General features: G+C 30.9%; 1 protein-coding gene across 1 annotated transcript; it reads left to right on the forward strand.

Moving 5' to 3' along the window:
• Positions 1 to 1,379: 1,379 nt before the first annotated feature.
• On the forward strand, positions 1,380 to 25,271 carry LOC115694799 (WAT1-related protein At1g68170-like). The gene is made up of 7 exons (XM_030621892.2): positions 1,380 to 2,120; positions 3,257 to 3,319; positions 5,499 to 5,615; positions 22,425 to 22,683; positions 22,903 to 23,061; positions 23,550 to 23,701; positions 24,777 to 25,271. The coding sequence occupies exons 1-7, from the start codon at positions 1,927 to 1,929 to the stop codon at positions 24,946 to 24,948; spliced, it is 1,116 nt and encodes a 371-aa protein (XP_030477752.1). The 5' UTR covers positions 1,380 to 1,926; the 3' UTR covers positions 24,949 to 25,271.
• The last annotated feature ends 621 nt before the right edge of the window (positions 25,272 to 25,892 follow it).

Here is a 25,892-nt window from a genome sequence, read left to right on the forward strand (position 1 = left end):
TCCGGTGAGTACACCAAAAGAGAGAGAAAGAAGAGAGACAAAACTTTAAAACACTTTAATTTTTATTATTTTGTTCATTCCTTCCCAAAATTCCACTTCTAAACATAGGTTTTTATTTCTTTACTTTTTTTCACAATTCTAGTATCTCCAAATCGAATAATAATGTAACCCTATTGGAAACATTCTACGAGTGTTGTACATCCATTTGTTTGGGCCACTGAAAAAGTATTATCGAATTGCTCATGGAAAGGACTTAGTAACGCTCTTTGTGCAACAAGAACCACTACAAGAAATGTCACTTTTGCCAGCACATTTTTGTGCTGGCAAAAGTTGGTATTGCGCTGGTAAAATAGAATTTACTTGTGATGTGTTGGCAAAAGGGGGTTGGCAAATCAATGTTGGTATTAGAACTTTTTTCAGCATAAAATGAAAAGCGCTGACAAAAATGACTTTTCTAAGCGCGTAAATGCGCTGGTAAAAGTTAAATTTTAGCCACTGCAAATGTACGCTGGTAAAACTTTGACTTCTTTGCCAGCGTAATTTGCGAAATGCGCTGGTAAAACTTTGACTTCTTTGCCAGCGCAGTTTGCGAAATGCACTGGTAAAAATAACTTTTACCAGTACAGTAGCGAACTGTGCTGGTAAAAGTGATATTTCTTGTAGTGAACATATTTCCACTCGGACACAACATACATTAATATTACGTACAAATATATTTACAATGAAGAATTAATGGAGGGTGTGAAGAATTTTGAACCCTAATTATTGAATTACCAATGCTTCAGGTCTCAACCACCAAGAGAGGTTGGCTTATTTATTTGCAAAATGACTTGGTGCGTAGGAGAATTGATTTTAGTATGTACATGCATGAATGAAGTCATAAATTACTAAATATCCATTAAATTTGGTGATAATGATGTAGAAGCCTCGTACGTCATTATTCTGTAGTAATTCTCTCTTAAATAATTTTATTGGGATATGATTTTGTCCCGTGTACTTTCACGGAATGTATTCCGTAGTACATTAGATGGGTTTCACGGTACATTAAATGAGTGTCAGGGTACGTTTTTACTTTTTAACCCTAATTACCCCTTGATCAATCTCAGCCGTCAGATCAAATAACTCCCTCATCTGACGGCTGTCGTAAATCATAAATTACAATCTATGAAAGTACAATAACGAAACAAAATCATATCCCTAAATTTATATTATATATATGGGATTCAATGAGATCCCATGTATTCCCACTGATGTTAAAGCCATATTTTGATATACATATATAAAGAGTTACAATATTGCTTCCAATATTGCTTGCTTTACTATAAATGGTCGACAATCGTTTCCATTATGTCTAATTCATAGTTTCTTATTATGTGGGCTACACAGTCATTAGCATATCTGCTACCACTTTGTCACATCATCGTATCATAATATAGTATGAGTTGAGACAAATCAACATTGCAATACTTTATCATAAATAAACATTTGTATACAATAAATATAATTCAACTAAAACATTTTAAGTTACATTAAATTTTCAACTGATGGTCAGCTAATTTGACATTTTTTAAAATTAATTAATTGGTGAATAAACTGATGTAACTGCTTGTATAATTATATTTTATTCCGTGTTGCTACTACTATAAACTCAAAACTTCCACCTGTCAAAATATAATGTGACCTTTGTATATACGTACTTGAATATTTTCGAATTTTAAATTCATGACAATCCATTAATTACTCATATATAATGTATACATGCATACGTAGATCTATACAGTTGGGTTCCAATAAGTCACGTTTATTGCTAAATCAATATAAATATATATAAATATACATATAATATACTTTGCTCACTCACTCATTCTCTCACTAGCTTGTTTCATAATTTGATCTATAGTGAAAGAGAGAGGGATCGAGAGAGAGATGAAGAAGATATGGGAGGGAATGCATGAGGTGAAGCCAGCTCTATTGATGATGGTTGCTCAGATTGCGTATGCTGGAGTTAATGTGCTCTACAAATTGGCTGCCAACGATGGAATGAGCTTGAAAGTCATTGTAGCTTATCGCTTTCTTTTCGCCACTGTCTTCATTTTTCCACTTGCTTTCTTCATTGAAAGGTCTAAGTCTAATATATATACTTCTTTGTTTCAAACAAATTCTAATCTTGCTCTATCTAATTAGCTTCCAATACATATATATATAATTTGTTTTTATTTTACCATGAGGAACTTTATTAATATCAAACAAAAAACATTTACTAAATGCAGAGGTTTTATCTTTTTAATTAACAAAAACTTCTCTCTCTGGCTCTCCATTCTCTTTAGTTCAAGGTTTCTAATATTTTCTTCCCTTCTCCTCTCGGCTAAGGAACTGTTACGGGTCTAGGTCGTGTGACTCGCGTTCCTGGCCAAGGGGCGGCTTCCGGGGGCGACTCGTTTTTAGTTTGGAGACACAAAAACAAAACTAGTTTTTCATTTTATTATTTTTAATAATTATTTAAATAATTTTTGTAATCATCATCTACTTTGTATTTTATTTTTTTTTATTATTGTTTAATAGTATTTTACAATCAATTAATAATTTAATATCTTAATAATAGGCTTGGCCCGGTTCGAACCCATCACTTTTTGTTTTTTTTTCCATTCCTTATATATATTAACTTCATTTATGTGACATCATTCGTTTTTCCTTACTTTTTCTCATTACACTTTTTTTACTTTCTTTTTCAAGAATTTAATAAAAAAATTAAAAATAAAAATTAGAAAATATATTTTTATTTTTTAACATTTAAAATTGTATTTTTAATACAAAAATAATATTTTTATATTCTTGGTTTATATTTTTTAATTTGTATTTTTTATTTATTTGAAAATAGACATTTATATGAAGAAACAAGTTCGGCCGTACATATATTCATATGAAGTTTTCTGGTATTGAGGTAGCCTCAACAATACTAATTATATTATGAAAGCTCAGCTAGCCCATTATGGGCACCACAATGAAATTATCTATCTAAAAATTTTAGAAAAGTTACAGCTCAAAAAAGACTTTAATTAGATAAATAGTTCTCTTGTTTTTTTTTAGGAACAAAAGAGCTACATAATTCACACCACTATTTTTAATTTTTCATCTTTTTATATCTAAAAATATATTTTTGATAGAACGCATGTATCTAATATTAACATATAGTTTGCTTGCTATATGCCCTTGATCTATAAACTAATTAATTAATTGCCAATGTATAACTTCACAGGAAAATAAGGCCAAAGCTGACTTGGAAGATTCTTTTTCAGGCATTTTTTTGTGGGTTGTTTGGGTAAGTTTAGTGTACTCATGTATTATATTCATATATTGGGGACACACTTTAAATGAGTGTTTCGATAGAGCTTTTGTTTCCGTATATGAAAGAGTTTTTTAATTAATTAATATCTTTTCATGATGGCACATGGTAAAGTTACTAAAATGGCATGTGTAAATTTTTAGAAAATTTACAATAGTTTATAATAAATATATATATATATATATTTGATCTCAGGGTTGGAGTTGATTTAAAAGTAATTAGGGTTAAAAAATGGTAACGTACCCTAAGATTTATTATTAAGTACCCTGAGATTCATCTAATGTTCTCCGTACATCACGGAATATATTTTGTGAAAAGTACATCACGGAACAAAATCGTGTCCCTATATATATTATTGCACGTGGAGTACTTTTTTTTAATTAAACTAGTGATGAGTAACTGTTTAAATTTAATTTCTAAAATTGTATAATCTATTCAGAATTTTTTAAAAATTTACAAGTAGTTCTAATAACTACAACGTACACAATCATAAAAAAAATTAAACTAAAAGAATTTTTAAATACCGAAACAAATAAAAAATCTACCACAATAGTACTTTAGAAGGGTCTACTAATTCTATATATAAACTATTAATGTATAGTTATAATATATTATATTATACTTATACGAGCAAGATTATAGTAGGACTTAGCAAAAGTTCCCTACCGGTAGGGAATTTTTTTTGACCATTGATTTTAGATCATGTGGTTATTATTATGTAAGGTGTATACTCTTACGATAGGACTGCTTGTATACGATTAAAACTTTATACATATTATAATAATATTTAATGATATTTATTTTTTTAAAAAAATAATAATAATTAAAAAATTTATTAATTTTTATTTTGAATTATTATTATTTTTTTAAAAATTACTTTGAATTATTTTTATATTGGTATTTATTTTCAAAAGAGAGTTATTTTTTTTAAAACTCTTTTTTTTTTTTTTGCTTCTTATTTTTTGGCATTTCATAATTTACTGCTGGTTTTTTTATGTTTATACCTAGTTTTTTCTTTGTTTTGCTTTTAGGTTGTGCGTAATTCTGGTGTTATTGACTGTTTTTTTAGCGATTTTTATCTTGTTCTTGTTTGGCTGCTCTTTTGAGATGCCACTTATAAAAAAAAAATTAATTAATTCGGTTAGATATTATTTTTTTTGCTAAAAAAATTGAGCTTAGGAGAAGCAAGTTGGTACGGTTATAATTAAAGAGCATCTAAAATCATTCAAGAAATCCTACATTAGAAGAATGTTTGAAAATAAATATCTATATAAAAATAATTTAAATTAATTTTAAAAAATAATAATAATTAATAAATAAAAATTAATAAATTTTTTAATTATTAATATTATTTTATTTTTAAAATAAATATATTATTAAATATTATTATAATATGTATAAAGTTTTAATTGTATACAAGCAGTCCTATAGTAAGAGTATATACCTTACATCATAATAACCACAAGATCTAAAATTAACGGTAAAAAAAAAAATTCCTTACCGGTAGGAAATTTTTGCTAGGTTTTACCATAGTATTACCCTATACTTATATATGATGAAGCTTATACGTATATCTTTATATAATAGATAGATGGTGATGGAGAAGCCTATATCAAATATTAATGATCAATGATCAATAAATTTATATAAATTGAGTTAGGGTTTGTTGCAAATATTGTATATATATACGTTTAATGTTAGGGTTATAATATGTAGATGGAGATTTATATGGTTTACTTAATTAGGATATTTTTTTAATTTTTTTATTGCTTCAATTTTCTAGTTAATTTTTTATGCGGCCATACGTAAATATATTTGAAATTTTAATAATTTTATTTAACTATTAATTATTTTTTGTATTGTTTTTAAATATTAATAAACGATATTTATAAACTTATTAAAAAATAAAAAAAATAAGACAATTAAAAAAAATAATTAGAATGATTATTAGCACCCTATACCATAACTCTATATCTATATATAAATAGTCATATTCTTAGAGATAGTGATCTTTCTTCCAAATTGTGTACCTTCAATTTAATTTTTTTTCCTACTAAAAAGAAGTTGAACGAATACTTATTTCAGAAGATGTGCAACTCTTATCTACATTGTAAAAGAAAAAAATGAAACACAATCTAATATAAATTTAATACAGGGGATCATTGGTACAAAATTTATACATTCAAAGTTTAAATGTAACATCAGCAACGTTCGCTTCTGCCATGAGCAATCTCATTCCTGCTATAACTTTTATTTTAGCTGTCTCTTTCAGGTACATTAATTCTCTCCCTCTTTCATCAAAATTATTGTTATTTGAAATTTTAAAATCTGTAACACTATACATAATTAATATTATTAATTAAAAAAATGTGAGATTCATGAATATATATATTTGGTAAGAGTGAAATTGAATATTAAATTACACTAATTAATAGATATATATATATATGCTTCCATTTATAATTATTAGCACTTTAGGTGTTGCTCAGAGCCAATGTACTCTATGGCCAGCGAGCATACCTTCATCAATTTTTCATGAAATTTGTTAGTTTTAGTAATATATGTGTAGATATAAGTAAAGAATGTAAGAGATTTTACTTATAATGATTGATAAATTAAGAAATTATAATTTTATTGTAAAATATATTAAAAAAATAATATAAGAAATTGATTAAATAAATATTATTTCATACTTAAAGAAAAAGTACTACAAAAATTTTTATTTTTAGTCACAATAAAATTTGTGACTAAAAGTGAAAATGTTGTCACTAATTATATAAATTATCATTCTTATGTTGTTATTATTAAAAGATTTGTGGCCAAAAATATTAGTCATAAAAATTATAATTTTGTGACAAAATGTATTTTTAGTCACAGTACTTGTTGTGACTAAAACTATATTAGTGACAACTTGTATCTAAATGCTATGTTTTAGTCAAAACTAATATTTTATTGTGACTAAAAGTCACATTTATAATAAAAAAATATATATGTTATGACTAAAAAGTTATCACTAAAAGTAGCAGATTTTTATAGTAAAATGTTATAACACACATATACAATATAAATTGTACATATATAAGAAATATAGACTGTTTCAAAAAAAACAAAAAAATATAGAAGAAGATACACAAAATATATTATATAACATATATATTATGAAGAAAAATACAATATACACTTACTCACAACCTTGAATGTAGATTAGTGGAGATCATTATGACTTGAACAAGACATTAATTATCACTTAATTTGTCCAAAAGTTTATTCTTTCTATCTCTAAACACTAAGAGCATCTTCCAATATTCATGCTCTCCAAACAAACTCCTTACCTAAAATATATTTTAGGGAGTGAGCTTCAAAAAAATAAGCTCCAACCATACAAAAATAGCTCCTTATATTATTAAATAGATAGGGAGCTCTCTACTTTTTTGCTAAATTTTTTTAATAGTATTTTAATCGAAAAAAATTATTACTTTTTTATTATTTTATTAAATTAATTTATATTTACCAAATTTAAATTATAAAATATTATTAAAACAATCAAACATTAACTAAAATAGAGAGCAAGATTGGAGCAAAAATAAAAAATAGTTCTCTATTTTAATTTTTTAACTATTTTAATTAAAATTAGGCTAAAATAAAGAGTATGTTTGGAAATGCTTTAAGGGAACTCATTAAGATATAATTTTCAGAATTATCAAGTAGGGTTTTCTAGCAAAGTAAGTTTTTGATAGAATTTCTAGTCCTCTCAGTAGGTGTACCTTAATCTTCTTTATATAGCTAGTGTTTAAAATATTTCTATTTAAAATTCTAACTCATAACTCCATCCCCAAGAAAGATACAAAATTGAATAATTCATAATTAATAGTTGTATAACTTTATATATGGTTTAGATATATTTTATAAAAACATTTATAATTATAAGTTACGAGCGCATACAATTAGTTTAGAGTTAAACTAAACTAATAAATAAAATATCAATATTTTTAGAGTATTATTTAAAAAAAAAAAAATAAAAAAATAAGTAAATTTAAGAGTGAATAATATATTTTATATTAATTAATATTTATGAAACTAATAAAAAATTCACTACAAAAAACTGAAACTAAATGTGATAACTTTTTAGTTTCAACATAATTTTTTTATGGAAATTTACATTGTATACTAACTTTTGCTATTTTTTTACAAAAATACTGTCAGGCGGTATTTTTTACATTTTTACTGTATTTTTTTATAAGTTTCATACTGCAGTATACTGTGTTAAATTTTCACTAGTGTTCTACTGGTGTTTTTTAGTTGTTCTACTGTTGTTTTGAGTTGTTCTATTCTGTGTTCTACTAGTGTTTTACAAAAATACAGTATTTTTGAAAACTTTACCGTGTGACAGTATTTTTGTAAAAAGTAACCAAAATTCTAGTATTTTTGTAAGTTTTCCTTTTTTTATGACTAAATGTGACTTTTAATCACAACAAAATATTACTTGTGACTTAAACATAGTATTTAGTTACAAGTTGTCACTAATTTAGTTTTAGTCCCAACAAATTGTAATTTTTGTGACTAATACTTTTAGCCACGAACCTTTTTTTTTTAAAAAAAAAAATGAAATATCAACTTCATTGAAATTTAGCATTCATCGTACAGAAGAGCTTGGAGCTCGTTAGGGAAATCATTCCTATGAATGCTACGATCAGAGAAAAACCGATAGCGCCTAGCCACAAAGTGGGCAACTCGGTTTGCTGATCGTCTAATAAAACGAACACTTACATTATTTAAAACTGAAATAAACTTTTACAATCACTAACAATCAAACCAAAAGTAGAGGACATAATTTGATTACTAAAGATTGCTTGTACCGTTACCATGCTATCAGTCTCTATGTCAACCTTATTCCATTCCTTGTCTTTTAGCCAGCTTAGTGCTTCTTTGATACCAAGAGCTTCCACCACCTCGGCTGGGTAACTTCCCCCATGATATCTTGCTCAGAGATCAATAAAGTGGCCCAACGAATCACGAGCTACAATGCCAAAGCCATAAGCATTTTCTTTCTCAAACAAAGCTCCATCAACATTTAACTTGACTGTATTTGAATCGGGTTTGGTCCAACGCTCAATGTTATTATCATGTTGTAAGAGAGACAATGATAATAAGCTAGATTTATCTTGAGCAGTACGCCAATGGTCAAGTGTAGTCCATGCTGAATTTAGAACTTGAGTTGGAGATGAGGCTTTCTTTTCCCAAACAAGCTTGTTTTGTGACTTCCAAAGTGCCCAACAAAGCATGATGGCACGGCAAGATGTATCATCACCATACATTTCGAATGTAGAATCAAGCCAGTGGCCGATAGTTGATGAGGAATCGGATTGGATGGTGAACCCACAATGCTCCCAGCAGCTGAAAGCAAAGGAATAATTTAAAAGCACATGTGAAGCAGTCTCGACAGCATTGTGGCAGACAGGGCACAAGGAGGAGAGATCGACATTCTTTGAAACCAGTTCGAGGCATGTGGGGAGAGTATTGGTGACAGCACGCCACATGAAATTCTTCACTTTCGGCGGTATTTTGAGGTGCCAGAACTTGTGCCAAAACCCCTAGTTTGGTTGTCTCTGCTGTCCATGTTTACTAAGCTCCAGCATATCGTAGGCACTACGAACAGAGAAAAAACCAGACGTCTCACCCTTCCAAGACCAACAGTCTTCGGCTGGTATATAACTCAAAGGGATTCCAAGGATCAAGTGTGCATCTCGGGAGTTAAACATATCATTGACAAGAGAAATATCCCAAGATGTGTCATGAGTATCCATGAGAGAGCTCACCATTTTATTTTCAAGACCCAGGGTAGTAAAAGTCACAAACGGGTTTGCAGAATCGGGAAGCCAAGGATGCTTCAAATTGTTTGTTGTAATCCCATTACCAATAGTTCTTTGACAACCCAACTTCACCAAATGTTGTGCGCTCCAGATACTACGCCAAACGAAACTTGGATTATTACCAAGTTCTGCAGTGAGAAAATCAGAGTTGGGATAATACTTGGCTTGGAACACACGGCTGGCAAGAGATGTTGGGGAAACTGGCAACCGCCACCCTTGTTTAGCCAACATTGCAAGATTGAAGTCATGTAAATGACGAAAACCCATACCGCCTGAATGTTTATGAGTAGCCATACGGTCCCATGACATCCAAATGATTCCTTGACCTTTAGCACTTGAAGTCTTCCACCAAAATTTAGCCATAATCTTCTCAATTTCTTGACAAGTTTCCAAGGGAATAAGAAAGACGCTCATAGCATAAGTTGGTAGAGATTGAATGACAGATTTAAGGAGAACTTCCTTTCGTACACGGGATAAAAATTTGCCATTCCAACTGTTGAGACGATTAATGATCTTGTTTTTGAGAAATCCGAGAATAACAGTCTTCTTTCTACCAATAATGTTAGGTAATCCCAAGTAAAGAGAGCCATCAGTAGCTTCTGTCATGCCAAGAACGTTGCAAATCTCATTTCAGTGGTGTGCTTCATTGTTGGGGCTGAAGAAGATAGAGGACTTAGACACATTCACTTTTTGCCCGGATGCAATTTCAAAAGAGTGAAGCATTTGCTTAATTTTGACAGCTGTGTTGGAATTTGCTTGACAAAAAAGGTAGATATCATCAGCAAATAGCATGTGTGTTATGGGAGGGGCTCTTTTAGCAACACGACAACCTTGGATAACATGATCATCTTCAAATTTTCTTATCAGGGAAGAAAACCCTTCAGCACAAATGATGAACAGATAAGTTGATAAAGGATCTTCTTGGCGGATTCCACGAGAGGGAATAATCGGCCCCAGCATATGACCATCATGAAAAATAGAATATTGAACAGAAGTAACGCATTTCATAATAAGATTGATCCATTTACCAGCAAACCCCTTACGATGCATGACTGCAGACAGATAGTCCCATTCAACTCGGTCATAAGCCTTACTCATATCTAACTTCATAGCCATGAACCCTTTTTTGCCTTTTGTTTTCCACTTGAGATAGTGCATAAATTTCGAAGGCTATCATTATATTATCTGAGATAAGCCTGCCTGGAATAAACACACTCTGAGTAGGAGAGATAACATGATCAATTAGCACTCTCATCCTATTGGCAAGGACCTTAGAGAGAATCTTGTAGGAGACATTACAGAGAGCAATAGGCCGCAAGTCACCCATAGAGGAGAAGTTCTTTTTCTTTGGAATCAACACTAGATGAGTGTCATTAAGACCAATCGGCATGCATTCATTGTTGAAGAAGTCCATAACAAGTTTGATAAGATCAGTACCAACCGTGTCCCAATGTTTTTGGTAAAACCCGGGACTAATGCCATCAGGTCCTGGAGCTTTGTCAGGATGCATTTGGAAGAGAGCTTGCTTAACTTCATCAGTTGTAATTGGACAGAGCAGGTTGTCATTTTGTTCAGCTGTAGCCGAGCGGCAAATACCATTGACAACAGAGCCACAAATAGCATGATCAATAGTATAAAGAGCTGAGAAATAATCAATGATTACCTGATCAAGCCCTGAATTCCAGCCTTTCCAAGCACCATCACTATCTTGAAGCTGCACAATTTGATTATTTCGTTTACGAGAGCTTGCAGTGGCATGAAAATATTTGCTATTTTTGTCCCCTCCATTTAACCAAAATTGTTTTGACCGTTGCTTCCATTAGATTTCTTGCTGAGCTAAAATCTCAAAATAATTACATTGCTCGCTCAAAAAATCTTCATGTGAGTCCGGATTGTCACTTGACTTGAGGCTTGATAGTTTTTTCTTGCTATTAGATTGCCACTTCTTGAAGTGCCCAGTAAGATCACAGCCCCAATCGAGCAAAGTTTCAAGACAAAGCTTAGTTTTATCAGCAAGAGAGAGATGAGCATTAACCTCCCAACAGTTTCAGACAATTTGACTACATAAAGGTTCACGGCCCCAAGCATTTTCATAGCGAAAGACAACAACCGGTTTATTCATAACAACAGGAGCAGGTTCAAAGAAAATAGGAGTATGATCGGAGGACGAAAAATCAAAATTTGACAAACGAGCCTCATTAAAAATAGTTAGCCAAGACTGAGTAGCAAAAGCTTTGTCTAACCTTATTTCAATGTGATTTTGAGTCCCTTTTCCACGCTTCCATGTGTATTTGTGACCACGCAAATGAAGTTCGCACAGTCGAAAGTCATGGAGAGCTGCATTGAAGCCATTGATTAATGATTCAGGATAAAGTCGCCCTCCTTTCTTATCGTCATGAGTGGTGATGTTGTTGAAGTCTCCGATGATGCACCATGGCAAGATTGAAGCATCGGCCAGATCACACAGGAGCTCCCACGTTAGATGGCGCTGTGAGCGATTTGGTTCACCATAGAACCCAGTAAGAGGCCAGTGAACAAAGCCAGGAACATGGACATCCAGGTCAATATGGTGGGCCGAAAACTTTAATAAATGGGCATCAGTAGAAATCTTCCATAAAAAAGCTAGTCCACCTTTTCTACCTTGGGTTGGCACAGTAAAACTATTTTCAAAGCCCAACCGAACCTTGAGCCTATCCACAATGTCATTGTTGCATAAAGTTTCACAAAGGAATATAAAATTGAGCTTCTTTTGAACACAGATATCAACAAGGAATTGAATGGCCCGTGGGTTCCCAAGCCCACGGCAATTCCAACTAATGGCACTCATAATGATTGGTGGGCCTGAACACCAGGACCCACCTGTTCCCCATTTTTTGGAAACCCAATAGCATCAATACTATGAAAACTAATTGGCTCAGAAGTACAAATCGCATCATCTTCCACTATTTTAGCCGGCCCTTTAGAGAGAATATCAACTCTTTTTCTCTTCAAATCATATAGATTCATATCATCCTCTGACATAAATGATGATTCATTCTCATGAATATTCAAAGTTGCCTCATCAGTATTTTCCAAATTTAAATGACCCGTATGCCTAGAATCAAGGAGAGATTTTTGGAAAATTACATTTGTGACGGGGAGGTGATTGAGTTGCCTGGTTAGACTCACGGTTTCGCCCTGAGATTGAGGCATAGCATTGAAGGTGGCAGATTGTGGTGGATTTCTACTGCCGGTAGTGGCAGGTTCAGGCTTTCCGGTACGAAGCTAGGGAGAAGCTGTGAGGAAACTCTGCCGCTTTGAAGGAGCACGCATGTCATTACTGTATTGTTTTTTGATTGCCTCCGGGGGTGTATCATATAGCTGGCTGCAAAATCTCTCTGAATGTCCCATGATGCCGCAAATAAAACAGAAGGTGGGAACTCTCTCATACTTGAAATTGGCATAGAAGACCTCTCCATTTTTCTTCTTGAACTTCATACGCCTCTTTAATGGTTTTTCAATATTCAATCGGACACGAACACGTAAATATTCACGCCAAATACCTTGGAAGTTGTTAGGATCCGATTCGAGAAACATTCCAATATAGTTCCCTGCTTGACAAACAACCCTCTCGATTTTGAATCCAGTCTGTAAATCATGGACTTGCACCCATATATCAAGATTGTTGAGAGGGATAGTTCTCGGATTGTCTCCTTATTTGAGCCGTTCAATAATAAGTTGCTTACGATCATACGTCCACGGATTTCCCGTAAGAACACGCTTGATATCTATTTCATGGTAAAACTGAAATAGAAACCGGTTTTGTTCAAGAATCTTGATATACATGCCTTTCCCGGGTTTCCATAAATCCGCTATCATGTTTTGAAATATCTGAAAATTAGACACTTTCCCAGTTAATAATCGCCCAACAAGAAACCAACGATCATCAAATTCAATCTCTTCGACTTCCTCCTCCTCGTATGCCACTTCATTTTCTTCTTCTTCTTCTAAACAGATGTCTTTCCATTGCTGTTCCAACCCAGTTGTGGATCGGCTACTCGACGCCATGGTGAAAATCAGAAAAAACAATGAACAAAGAAAGAAAAATTCTATAGAATAGAGACAAATCACATGTCAGAGGACATGACACAAATAGAGAAGCTAGCTAAGTGAAGCATCATTAGTACATATTATTTTAGCCACGAACCTTTTAGTCACAACATAGGAATGATAATTTATAGTAAGTTACAATTTTTTCCCTTTTAGTCACAAGTTTTGTTGTGACTAAAAGTAATATTTTTTGTAGTGATTAAAGAAAGAAAATTAAGGAGACAACAAATAATACTTATTAGAAAAATTTGAGAGTGTCACGTTATCTCTCCTTTATATATATAGATATATTAATTTTCAGTGATACGATATATCAAATACTGTTGTATATATTTCATGATCTAATATATTTATTCGTTTTTGTTACAATGTAACAATATGGAGAAAATATTATATATTAATTAAATTATTATATATTTTTTTTTTAAAAAAATATTATGTAGTAAATGTATATTTATAATTTTTATTAGCTAATTTATTATATTTGGCAATTTTCTTAATTTTTTTTTAAAAAAGAGATATTTACTAACTTAGTTTCTAAATTTAAGGTCATTTGACATCTCAATCCTAATTGGAATAAAAAATCTAGCTAACAATTTTTTTTGAAAATATTCTTGGAAAATACAACCTAAAAGCAAAGACCTGAAACTAGAGGTGTTCCTCCAACTCAATTCATACTATTTTGCTAATAGTGTATCCGATCTGAACTAAGTATAGATTTCATATTTTGAATCTAATGCAATCCACACAATAGTTCAAATCTAATCCAATATGCAGAAGTGTAGATTGGATTGGTTATTTTGAATTTGTTATTTTTTAATATTTAACTAAACATATATTTTTTTTCACATAACTGACAACAAAATTAAAAAATTTATTGTTGTTTTATATCTCCAACAATAAGTTAAAATAAATAAAATAACAAATAATAAATTCAAGAGAAGAAAAAAAAATTGTATGTCGAAAAAAATATTTAATTTTGTTTAATTTGTATGTACAAAAAATAAATTATATGTAAGAATGGATTATACATTTGATCTATTAAGTTTTGAAATATATTTTTACTATATGTATTACATTTAAATTACTATTTTTTTTTACATTAAAATGTTACTTGTATATATAATTTTAAAAAATTTATATAAATATGTGTAGATTGAATTGGATCGGTTACTTCTGCATGTTAATCAAAATCTAATTCGCACAAGTACAAATATACACTCTTTACAAAAATTGGATTGGATGAGTTATTTTATAAATACCCCAAGCAAGATATATATATGTATATATATATATATATACATATCATTAATTCAAAACATTAACCAATACACTATTTAAGGAAATATGGGCCACCCATTAACTAACAACTATTGCATATATAGTAGTACATGCTTTTTATATTATCACTACAAGAAAAATGAGTATTAATGAGAATAAATTTTCGTTGGTAAAAACTCCTGTTTTCGTCAGTATTTCTCATCAATGAGGACATTTCGTTAGTAAAAAGTCGTTGGGAATAGCTCGTTGGTAAAAACGATTATCAACAATGACTTTTTAAGTCGTTAGGAATAAAAATTATCAACAACGACATTGTTGTTGGGAATAATATTTTATTTTATTTTATTTTTTTCAATCTGAGTACATCAACAACGACAATGTCGTCATTGATAATAATATCAATGACGACAATGTCGTTATTGAAGAGTGTTTCGAAAAGAAATATTAAATAATTATATTAAAATTATTTATAATTAATTATTAATATATAATATTATAATAAAATTATTAAATTAATAATTATTGTCCATTTAAAATATAACTTGTTACCAGTTTTATCAAAAACTATTAACTTATTATAAATTATTAAATTAACATAATTTTTTATTATCTCAAAATTTTACCAAAATTTTTTTATTTAAATTATTTTTATTTAATAAAATATTTTTTTTTATTAATATTTTTTATAGTAAGAATTTATTAAATATTAAATTCATTACTTATTCAATTATCAATTATCTATTCTCAACTAATAAAAGTTATTTATTAAATATTTAATTATTTATTATTATTTTTTAAACAAAATACAAATTTTATCTACTTAAATTACTTAATTTTAACATTAATTTCATTAATTTTTATAAATAATTATAAACTTATAATTTTTCTTTTTAAATATCACTTCAATATTTTTTATAAAAAAATTACTAATTTATTAAAATTTATTAAATTAACCTAATTTTTTTTACTATCTCAAAATTTTAACAAAATTTGGGCAGAATAACATTTATATTTTAAACTATACCCAAAAATTTTAAAACCTGATTTACACAATCTAACAGCTTTTAAATACATTAAAAAATTTTAAATATTACAAATTTTCAAAATAAATCAAAAAATTATTGCAATATAAAAAATAACAAAAAAAAAAAAAACACATACAAACACACATACTATTTTCGGAATATTATCTAAAAAAAAAAATGAGATTATTCACATATATATTAAAAAGAAAAAAAGTATCTTCACTTATAACATTTACAAACCAAAATAAATGCATACATATATCTCAAATACATATATATATATTTAAACATATATCTGAAATACATACAAAAATTTAAACAACAAAATTATATCTAAAAACAAATACATATATTTATATAAAACAATCTATACATATTAAAAATGAGGGTATATGAGATATTACCTCAAAAATCGCCGCCGGTGGTGGGCTGACGAAGCTTCAGGCGGAGGAAGGTGGTGGGCTGACGAAGCTTCAGGCGGAGGAAGGTGGTGGGCTGACGAAGCTTCAGGCGGAGGAAATGGGTTTTTTGAAGGTTGAAGGGGCTGAGGAAGCTTCAGGCGGAGGCTTAGGGTTTCCTTTTGGCTAAAGGATTGTGTTAAATGAAATGGTTTTACTTATTTTATTTTTTATATATTATGCCAGTCCCCAACGACAGCCACTAACGACAATATCGTTTGTGGCAGACTGATCACTGCAACGTGTCAGTCTGCCACCAACGACATTGTCGTTGGTAGTTGAAAATGGGGGGAATTTTGCCGCCTTCCCAACAGGTATTTTTCAAAAAATGATTAAAAAAACTCCCAACGACAATGTCGCTATTGAAGTTTTTTCAATAACAACATTGTCGTTATTGAAGGAAATGTTGTTATTGATGAAGTATTTTTTTTTTAAAAAAAAATGAATAATTTTCCCAACGACAGGTAAGTGTCGTTATTGATACTATCATTTTTAATGAGGATTTTTTGGCGTTGGTAATAGTGGCGTTGGTATAAACCATTATTCTTGTAGTGTATATATTTATGGTTGGATTTGGCTCAAAAGTCAACTTGTTTTGGAATTGCGAAGATATGGTTTAAATTTTAAGAGTTTTGGGACTTACTATTTGTTATTTATCAAGAAGTATGCTCACTCACTTATTATTTATGGTTAAAAAATGAGCTACCTCATTTATTACATATGATTGGTAGTTGAGGTTTTTCTTCTAAAAATATGGAGCTTTTAGAAGAGCATTTGTATCTCAATTAAAAGCAACTATTCGGGTACAACTTTGTACAATTGCGATGATTGATCTATGAGACTTTAGGCTTTGGGAAAGACTTTGGTGAGTTTGGGAAATACATTAGAAAATACCTGAGAGATATTATTAGTAGAAAATTTGTTATCTGTATTCTTTATATTTTCTATTCAGATCAATAATATCACTTGACTTCTGTGGAGTAGGCAAATTGTCAAATCACATAATTCTGTGTGTTTTATTGTTTACTGCTCTGATATATATTCATCGTTATTTTTTGTTATTTATTACTTCTACGCACAATAAATTAGTCTCAGAGCCAAATATAATTATATTATATATATATATTAGATTGAAGCTCTTGACAAGATGAATTAAACACCGTAAGAACCACCTCAATTGGAGGTCTGACGCTCGCCAGTAGCTGTTAGAGTGTTGCTGCCAGCAACCGAGTTAACTCAGTCAAATTGTGATTTTGGGATTGAGTCAGCCCATTTTCACCTATTTTTAATTGAGTTAAACTTATTCCTAGCTATTTGGACTATTCTAAATTCAACCGAGACATTCATTTTTAAACTAAGTCATTGAAATTTTAGAAAAAATTGCCTAAAGTCATAAGCTGAAAAGTTTGTTATTTGCTTGCACTTATGGCTAAGAACAGAGATCTTAAAAAGATGCACAAGCTGATGTAAAAAATTCTAGCAAGTCAAGAGGCTCTATGGGAAGAACAATGTTGTCAATTGAAAAGTTTGAGGTGGAGGAATTTGACTGTACAAATAACTTTGGCATGTGGTAATGTGGAGTATTAGATCTATTGTTTTGAGAAGGATTTAATATTACCTTGAAGATTGGAATTTTATCAATTGTTAAGCTTCTGGCGCAATCTATCTGTGTCTGGGAAAAGATCGAAAGTACTTTTTCATGAAAGAAAGTGTAGCTGTAGTCCTTTGGAAAAAGCTAAAGGACAAGTACATGAAAAAAAGTGTAGAGAATCGTCTCTACCTTAAGAAGAAACTTTTTCGTTTCTAGTTCAAGAAAGGTACCCCTATGATTGAACATTTAGATAAATTTAACAAATTTTGGCAGATTTGCAAAATTAAGATGTTAAAATTAATGATGAAGATAAAGCTTTATTGTTGCTAAATTCATTACCTAAAAGCTATGAACATTTAACCATAACCCCGTTATATGGTAAAGATGAGGTTAAGTTTATAGGTGTTTCTAACGCTTTCGTAAATAATGAGTATCGGTAGAAGGATCAACATGATCGTAGAGACTCAACACCAGAAGCATTGGATATAATAGGAAATCAGGTTGAGCGAATAATAGGGGCGATCTAGATCAAAGACTAGAGGGGAGTCATCAAGAAGAAATTTTGCAAAAGATGAGTGTGCCTACTATCATCAGAAAGGGCAGTGGAAGAAAGATTGTCCAAACAAGGACAAGTCAATTGCAAATGTTGCACAGAAGGTCGACATCAAAGAAGATCCAGCCTTTTCAGTTTCATTAAAATTGTATTCAGACAGATGGATTCTTGATTTTGAAGTTCTATCATATGTGTCCAAATAGACATTGGTTCTCTAGTTTTGAAGAACTTAATGGTGGAGTTGTGCTAATGGGAAACGACAATGCTTGTCAGACAAAAGGGATTGGAACAATATGACTAAAGATGCACGATGGTACAATCAAAGTACTTACGAATGTGAGGTACATTACTGATCTAAAGAAAAATCTTATTTATTTAGGTGTTCTTGATTTTGATTGTTACAAGATAACATTAGAAGATGGAAACTTAAAAGTTGTACGAGGTGCATTTGTAGCGATGAAAGGTACTCAAAAGGCAAATTTATACTTCCTAAATGGGAGTACTATTACAAGAAGAGCAGTTATCTGTACAATTTTTGAAGAAAAGACATCTGACTCTTCCCGCCTTTGGCACATGTGCGTAGGGCATGCTAGAGACAAGGCTTTGCAAGGCTTAGTGAAGCATGATCTACTGAAAGGTGTTAAGAACAAAAAGCTTCATTTCGGTGAGCATTGTGTGCTGGGAAAGAAAACAAGGGTCAAGTTCGACATTATTGTTCTTCGCACTAAGGGAACTCTGGATTATATCTACACAGTCGTTTGGGGACCTTCCAAGAATGCTTCACTTGGAGGTAAAAGATGGTTTGTGACTTTTATTGATGATTTCTCTAGATATATTTGGGTATACACCATGCAAACAAATATGATGTTCTGGATATCTAACTTAAATGGAAGAAAATGATTAAGACTCAAATGGATATGAAGATGAAGAGGCTCAAATTTGATAATGGTGGTGAATACAAATTAGCCCCTTTCGTAGAAGTGTGTCAAGCAGAAGAGATAATTAGATAATTTTCAGTACCATGTACGTCGTAGCAAAATGGCATGGCAGAGTGAATGACTCGTACTTTGGTTGAGAAAGTTCGATGTATGCTATCCCAATCCAAATTGAGCAAAGCATTTTGGGTTAAGGCTTTATCATTTGCAACCCATATAGTCAATAGACTCCCTACGACTGCACTAATTGGGAAAATACCTAAAGAGGTACGGTCTTAAAATCTGTTTGTGATTATGATTCCTTACGAATATTTGGATCCAAACTTGATCCTAGAGCAAAGAAAGCTATTTTCTTGGGCTTTAATGAAGGAGTCTAAAGGTTTTCAACTTTAGTGCGGTGAATCAAAGAAGATTGTCTTAAGCTGAGATGTAACATTTCACAAGTATGTTATGCTAAGATAGAGTACCATAGAAGGAGAATGAAAGCCCAAGTACTCTTTCTAAAGTGGAGCTTGAGATACCGAAAGATCCAAACTAATATTATTGAAGATCATGGTGAAGATGATAGTGATGATCAAGAAGAGATCTCAATTGAGGTGGAGGTTCTCTCAGCTTCATCACCAGTAAATCAACAATCAAAATCTATTGCCACTACTGAACCGAGAAGGGAGATTAAAAGGCCTGCTGGATACACAAATATGGTAGCATTTACTGGCTTTGGTATCACAGTTTGATCTGGAGTTAGCTCATCTCGATGTCAGAACAACTTTTTTCCATGGTACTTTAGATTAAGAGATTTACATGTCTCAACCAGATGGTTACAAAATTCCAAGACATGAGAATTTGGTTCGCAAGTTAAGCAAGTCACACTATTGTTTGAAGCAGTCACCAAGACAGTGGTACACACATTTTCACAGCTTCATCAGTGAGCAGAAGTACACCCGCAGAAAATCCGACCATTGTGTATACTTCTGGAAACTCAAAGATGGTACTTTCATTTATTTGCACTTATAAGTTGGTTATATGATAATTTCATCTAAGAGCAAGGTAGAGATTGCCAGACGAAAGACTCAGCTAAGTTCAGAATTTGAAATGAAAGATCTTGGAGAAGCTAAGAAGATTCTTGGAATGGAGATCATAAGAAACAGAGTTGCAAGTACAGTCTGTCTGACATAGACTCAGTACGTATTTGAAGAAAGTATTGTAAATGTTTTGCATGGATGAGAAGACTAAACCTGTTAGTACACCACTTGTACCTCATTTTAAGTTAAGTGCAAAGATGTCACCTAACACTGCCAATGTGAAGAAGCAAATGGTGCGTATTCCATATGCAAATGTTGGTGCCCTGATGTATGCAATGGTATGCAACAAACCTGATATTTTTCATATATTGTTAGTACGGTGTGAGTCGCTACATGCACAATCTTGATAAAGGTCACTAGCAAGCAGTGAAGTGGATTCTACTGTATATCTATGGTACTGTAGATATTGGTTTGAAGTTTAAGAGAGTTAGAACTGATGGTAAACATCATTTCAGATATGTTGATTTTGACTATGCTGGAGATTTGGATAAGCGTCGATCAAGTACTAGTTATGTGTTCACAGTGGCATGTGTACCAGTTTGCTGGAGATCAACATTACAGTCAACTGTAGCTTTGTTTACTACAGAGGCAGAATATATGGCTATAACAGAAGCATTCAAAGAAGTTATATGGCTTCTCAGGCTGACCAAGGATTTGGGTATTTTTTAGAAGAACGTGGAGGTTTTTAGTGACAGTCAGAGTGCCATTTGTTTGGCAAAGAACCAAGTCCATCATGGTCGCACTAAGCAAATCAATGTTCGGTTGCATTTTTTTCGTGAGATCATTGATGAAGGGAATGTTATTCTTTAGAAAGTCAAGATTACAAATAACCCTATAGATATGCTTACAAAAGTAGTTACAGGGATCAAGTTTCAACACTACCTGAACTTGATCAACATCTTTCGGACATAGAGCACCCAGGGCGCATGTGAAGGCAGCGTTTTTGTTTTTGGTTTTTTGCCAAAGTGGAGATTATTGGATTCGGCACAAAAGTCAACTTGTCTTGGAAAAGATATAGTTCAACTTGCAAGAGTTTTGGAACTTAATTTCTATTTGCCATTTATCAAGAAGCATGCTCACCCATTTATTACATATGGTTGGAAGATGAGCTACCTCATTTATTACATATGGTTGGTAGTTGAAGTTTTTCTTCTATAAATATGGAACTCTTAGAAGAGTATTTGAATCTCAGCGAAAAGCAACTATTTGGGTATAACTTTGTACAATCGAGTTCATTGAGAAATCCGTGAGAGCATTTGTATAGCCAAACTATAGAAATACTTTGGCGAGCTTGGAAAATACTTTGAGAATTATTTTTAGTAGAAATTTTTTATCTCTATTCTATATATTTTCTACTTAGATTAATAATATCAGTTAGGGGTGTTCAATAAAATTTACAAACCGCGTAACCCGAATAAACCGACAAAAAATGCAACCCGAAATAATACAATGAAAATCCAAACCGCCCAATGAATATATTGGGTGGTTTACAAATTATTCTAAACCGCCCAATCAACCCGAATAAACCGAATTATATATTTTTTAATAAAAGTGTATATCTTATATTATATAAATTACATTTATTAGTTAAACTATTTTGTATTTAAAGTTTGAACATTTTAATTTTTAACTTAAAACTTAGATTTTATAGTTAATAAGTTTTAGTTTATTAGGATATTGAAGTTAAAGTTTAAAATCTATACCATATTATCACTTTTTTTTATTATTTTATTCAATTATTTTATGTTTACTCAATTATATTTATCTTATATTAAAGTTCTTAAAATTCATTTAAACTATAGCATTTTTTAATTTGAAATATACATAATATATTTTTATTTTTTTAAATTTAATTACTTGAATTCTAGAAACTAACAATAACAATTATAAAAAAAAATAAAAAAGGAAAGAAGAACGGTTTGGACGGTTAACCCGACCAAACCGACAAAATTATTGGGCGGGTTGAATTTTTTCTAAATTTTCATTATTGGGCGGCTTACTATACTAAATATTTGCAACGCAATATTTATATTTGGAACCCCTAATATCAGTTGCCTCCAGTGAAATAAACGAATTGTCGAAATGTATTTTATTATTTACTGCTTTGACATGTATATTTATTGTTACTTTTGCTATTTATTGCTTTTGGCCAAAACATTTATTTATTTTAACAAGTACATACATAAATATTAATCAGATTAGAGAAGCTGAACTTGGGAAGCTCATCAGGGAAGGCTAAGGTGTTGGGAACATTAGTTGGAATAGGGGGAGCAATGCTTCTAACTTTGTACAAAGGAGTGGAAATCAATATTTGGTCAACGCACGTTAACTTTCTTAACCATGGTCAACATAATCTGAACCACGTGGTATCAACGAATGAGTATGGTAATCGTGTTTTAGGGTGCTTTTTTTCTGTGGCCAGTAGTACGTGCTACTCTATATGGCTCATAATTCAGGTGATTAATTAATTATATATTTCTTTTAATAAATAAATGAATATAACAAATACAATATGATTATTCATGACAAAAGAATTTTTTCTTATAAAAGAGAAGGTATACATGTATATGATCATGATCATGAAGCTATAATTAATTATAAAATAGATAATACTCATTTTTCTTAATTAGTAAATATATAGTATTAATGGCGGTATGTTTTTGTTTAATTGACAGACTAAAATGAGCAAGGACTATCCTTGTTTTTATTCAAGTACAGCTCTCATGTCATTAATGGCATTATTACAAACAGTAATTTATGCATTGTGTACAGAGAGAGATTTGAACCATTGGAAACTAGGTTGGAATATTAGGCTACTCACTGCCACTTACTCGGTATATAATAGTTCTTTTTTTAGTACCATTGTTCATAATCATCAATATACATGAAAAATATTACATTTCTATAATTGTATAATATTAAAGCTAAATGATCATCCATGCACCAATCAATTGAATTGATACTCTAACATGTTATTTAATTATATTTTGTAAGCGATATATGTTATTTATTTTATATTTTGCGAGTAAAATAAATAAAAAAAAAATCAAGATTTGAGGTGTTAAAATTTACACCTATATTCATGTATCTGTTTGCTTGATGGGTAGCTACATAAAATAACCTTAAATATATGGGCCTCTTATATGTAGTGTAAAACTGGTGAACAGAGTCATTTTTTTTTTTTGGTGGCTAAAACTATATTTATCAATTAATGTACGTAAATTATGATTTCAGAGTAGTTAATATAATATTAATAGTAATAGTTGTAATAATAATAAATATGTATACTTACTAATTAATGCTGGTTTGATGCTATTAATAGGGCACTGTAGCTTCAGGACTAATGGTGACACTGATTTCTTGGTGTGTGAGCTTAAGAGGTCCAGTCTTCGTCTCTATTTTCAATCCTCTTCTTCTTGTCCTAGTAGCTATGGCTGGGTCTCTTATCCTCGATGAGAAGTTACACCTAGGGAGGTAATCATCTACTTTGATCAATTCTCAATAAGTTGATATGATCAATCAAATAACTAATCTTGTCTATAAGAGCGTGGTGTGAGAGAGTGAATTTACAAAGAGGAAAGGCTCAAGATCATTTATTAGATCTGAGCAATAAATCTTTATCTGGTGAAATACCATCACCAAACATCAATACTCAATTACCATAAACAAACACAACATGAACCAATAAACCAAAGTTAATTAAAAACTGAATAAAAAACTAAGTAACACACCAAGGATTTTAAGTGGTTGCACTGCAGGCTTTTCAACCATGATTTGGTTCACTGTAAAAACAGTTATGAAAGCCACATAGGCTTTGAAAATCTTTATTAAATCTCTGTAATAAAAAAGAACATTATAATCAAAACACTTAGGTGGCGTTTTGTTGGGAGAAATCAAAATATAGGAATAAGAATGGGAATGAGAATGAGAATAAGAATGAAATGGCATCAAATTTAAAATGCATAAAAAAATTGATAAAAAAATCATTAAATTTTTTCTCTTATTATATTAGAATGATATTTCTTTCTTTTTTAAAATGGAATAGTCATTCCACCAAAATGGTGAAAAGGGCATTCCATTAGAATGTTATTCTAATACTTTAAAATGTAACTAAACAAAAGAATGGAAGAAAAATTGTTTCCTTTCCATTCCATTCCATTTTATTATCTCCAATCAAACGCCACCATAGTTCTTGGAGCTCACAAAGCTCACAACTCACTCTGTTTTCTAATAAAATGATTGATCCTTTACATAACTAACTTAACTATCTTCTAATTCAAGTATTGAGTTGGCTGTTGAGGTCGCAATTTATAAGGTAAAATAATAAAAAAATAAATCTTTAGTAATGTATTTCAAAAGATAGATGAAAGATAATTAAATTTTACATTAGTAGCTATTTTAGTTCATTTGATGGATGGGAGTGATTTAATACTTCTATATGGTGGTGGGGGTACTTTTTTTTTTTCTATTTATTAAGTGCCCTTATATGTTTCATTATATATATGTATATATAAGTTTGTTATTAACAGTAAGAGAAACATGATCCCAGTGTATTAGGAGGAGTTCTGATCGTGTGTGGATTATATTTGGTGCTATGGGGAATACGAAAAGAGATGAAGAAGCTTAAACTTGCACCAACCTCAAATACCTTTGGTGATCAATCGGCATCGATCGACATTGTTGTACTTGCCCCAACTACTAATATCCCAACAAATTCATAATTAGTGACACCATCAGTAGCAGCACAACAGCAGAGGCCCCTAATTAATGATTTGTCATATGAGAATAATTCACAAACCGAATCAAAATAAAATTCACAAGTTATTTTGGTCCATATATATATATATATGAAACTTATAATCAAAATCATAATAGCATTTTCAATGATGAAGGGGTAAGCTAAATTTGTGTGGCATGATCATATGTTAATAATTTTGTAATAAAAAACTAGGCTTCTTCAATGGTGTGATGAAACAGAGCCTACGGTAATTGGTTCATATATTCATGACAATGCAGACAATGCCACACAAAAATTCTAACTCCATTATCTGCATCCACTAATTAAGGTCAAACAGAAATGGATTTAAATATTCATGAATTGGACTTTTATAGTTTGCATAGGTGAACAGAGTGGAAGAAATGGCATATGGAGAGTCAATAGGCAGAGATATGTGTACGCAAAAACCTTTCAACTTTTTATTGTTTGAAAATGAAAAATCATGTTGTTACAAATGCCAATAATATTACTAAATTATAGTAAAAATATAGCTGTAACAGTCTCCAGCAATAGATTGCAATTCTGTCACTACAGAATACAGATTGGCAAAATCAAACCAGAACTAGGAATAAATAAATGCAGAATTTAAAATAACTTGACACCAAAGAATTATACGTGATATTAATATTTTTTCAAACAATTTTAGTCCACGGGGTCACGCCTAGAGAATGAAATCCATTAGTAAAGTCTCAAATAATTTCAAATACAACTGACTTAAACAAGTTTAGACTTCTCTAAATCATTGTCGTAATCATTTGTAATTAGCTTCACGAATCTGATTTTGAAACACCACCAAACAGCGAACTCCCTCTGTCTTTAATGTGTGAGTGCTTACTTCATCTCAAAGTAAGACTTGAACTCTCTTGTTCAATCAAGTTATTCAACTTA

The sequence above is a fragment of the Cannabis sativa genome, chromosome 6 (assembly GCF_029168945.1).
Source record: "Cannabis sativa cultivar Pink pepper isolate KNU-18-1 chromosome 6, ASM2916894v1, whole genome shotgun sequence".
Classification (NCBI taxonomy): domain Eukaryota; kingdom Viridiplantae; phylum Streptophyta; class Magnoliopsida; order Rosales; family Cannabaceae; genus Cannabis; species Cannabis sativa.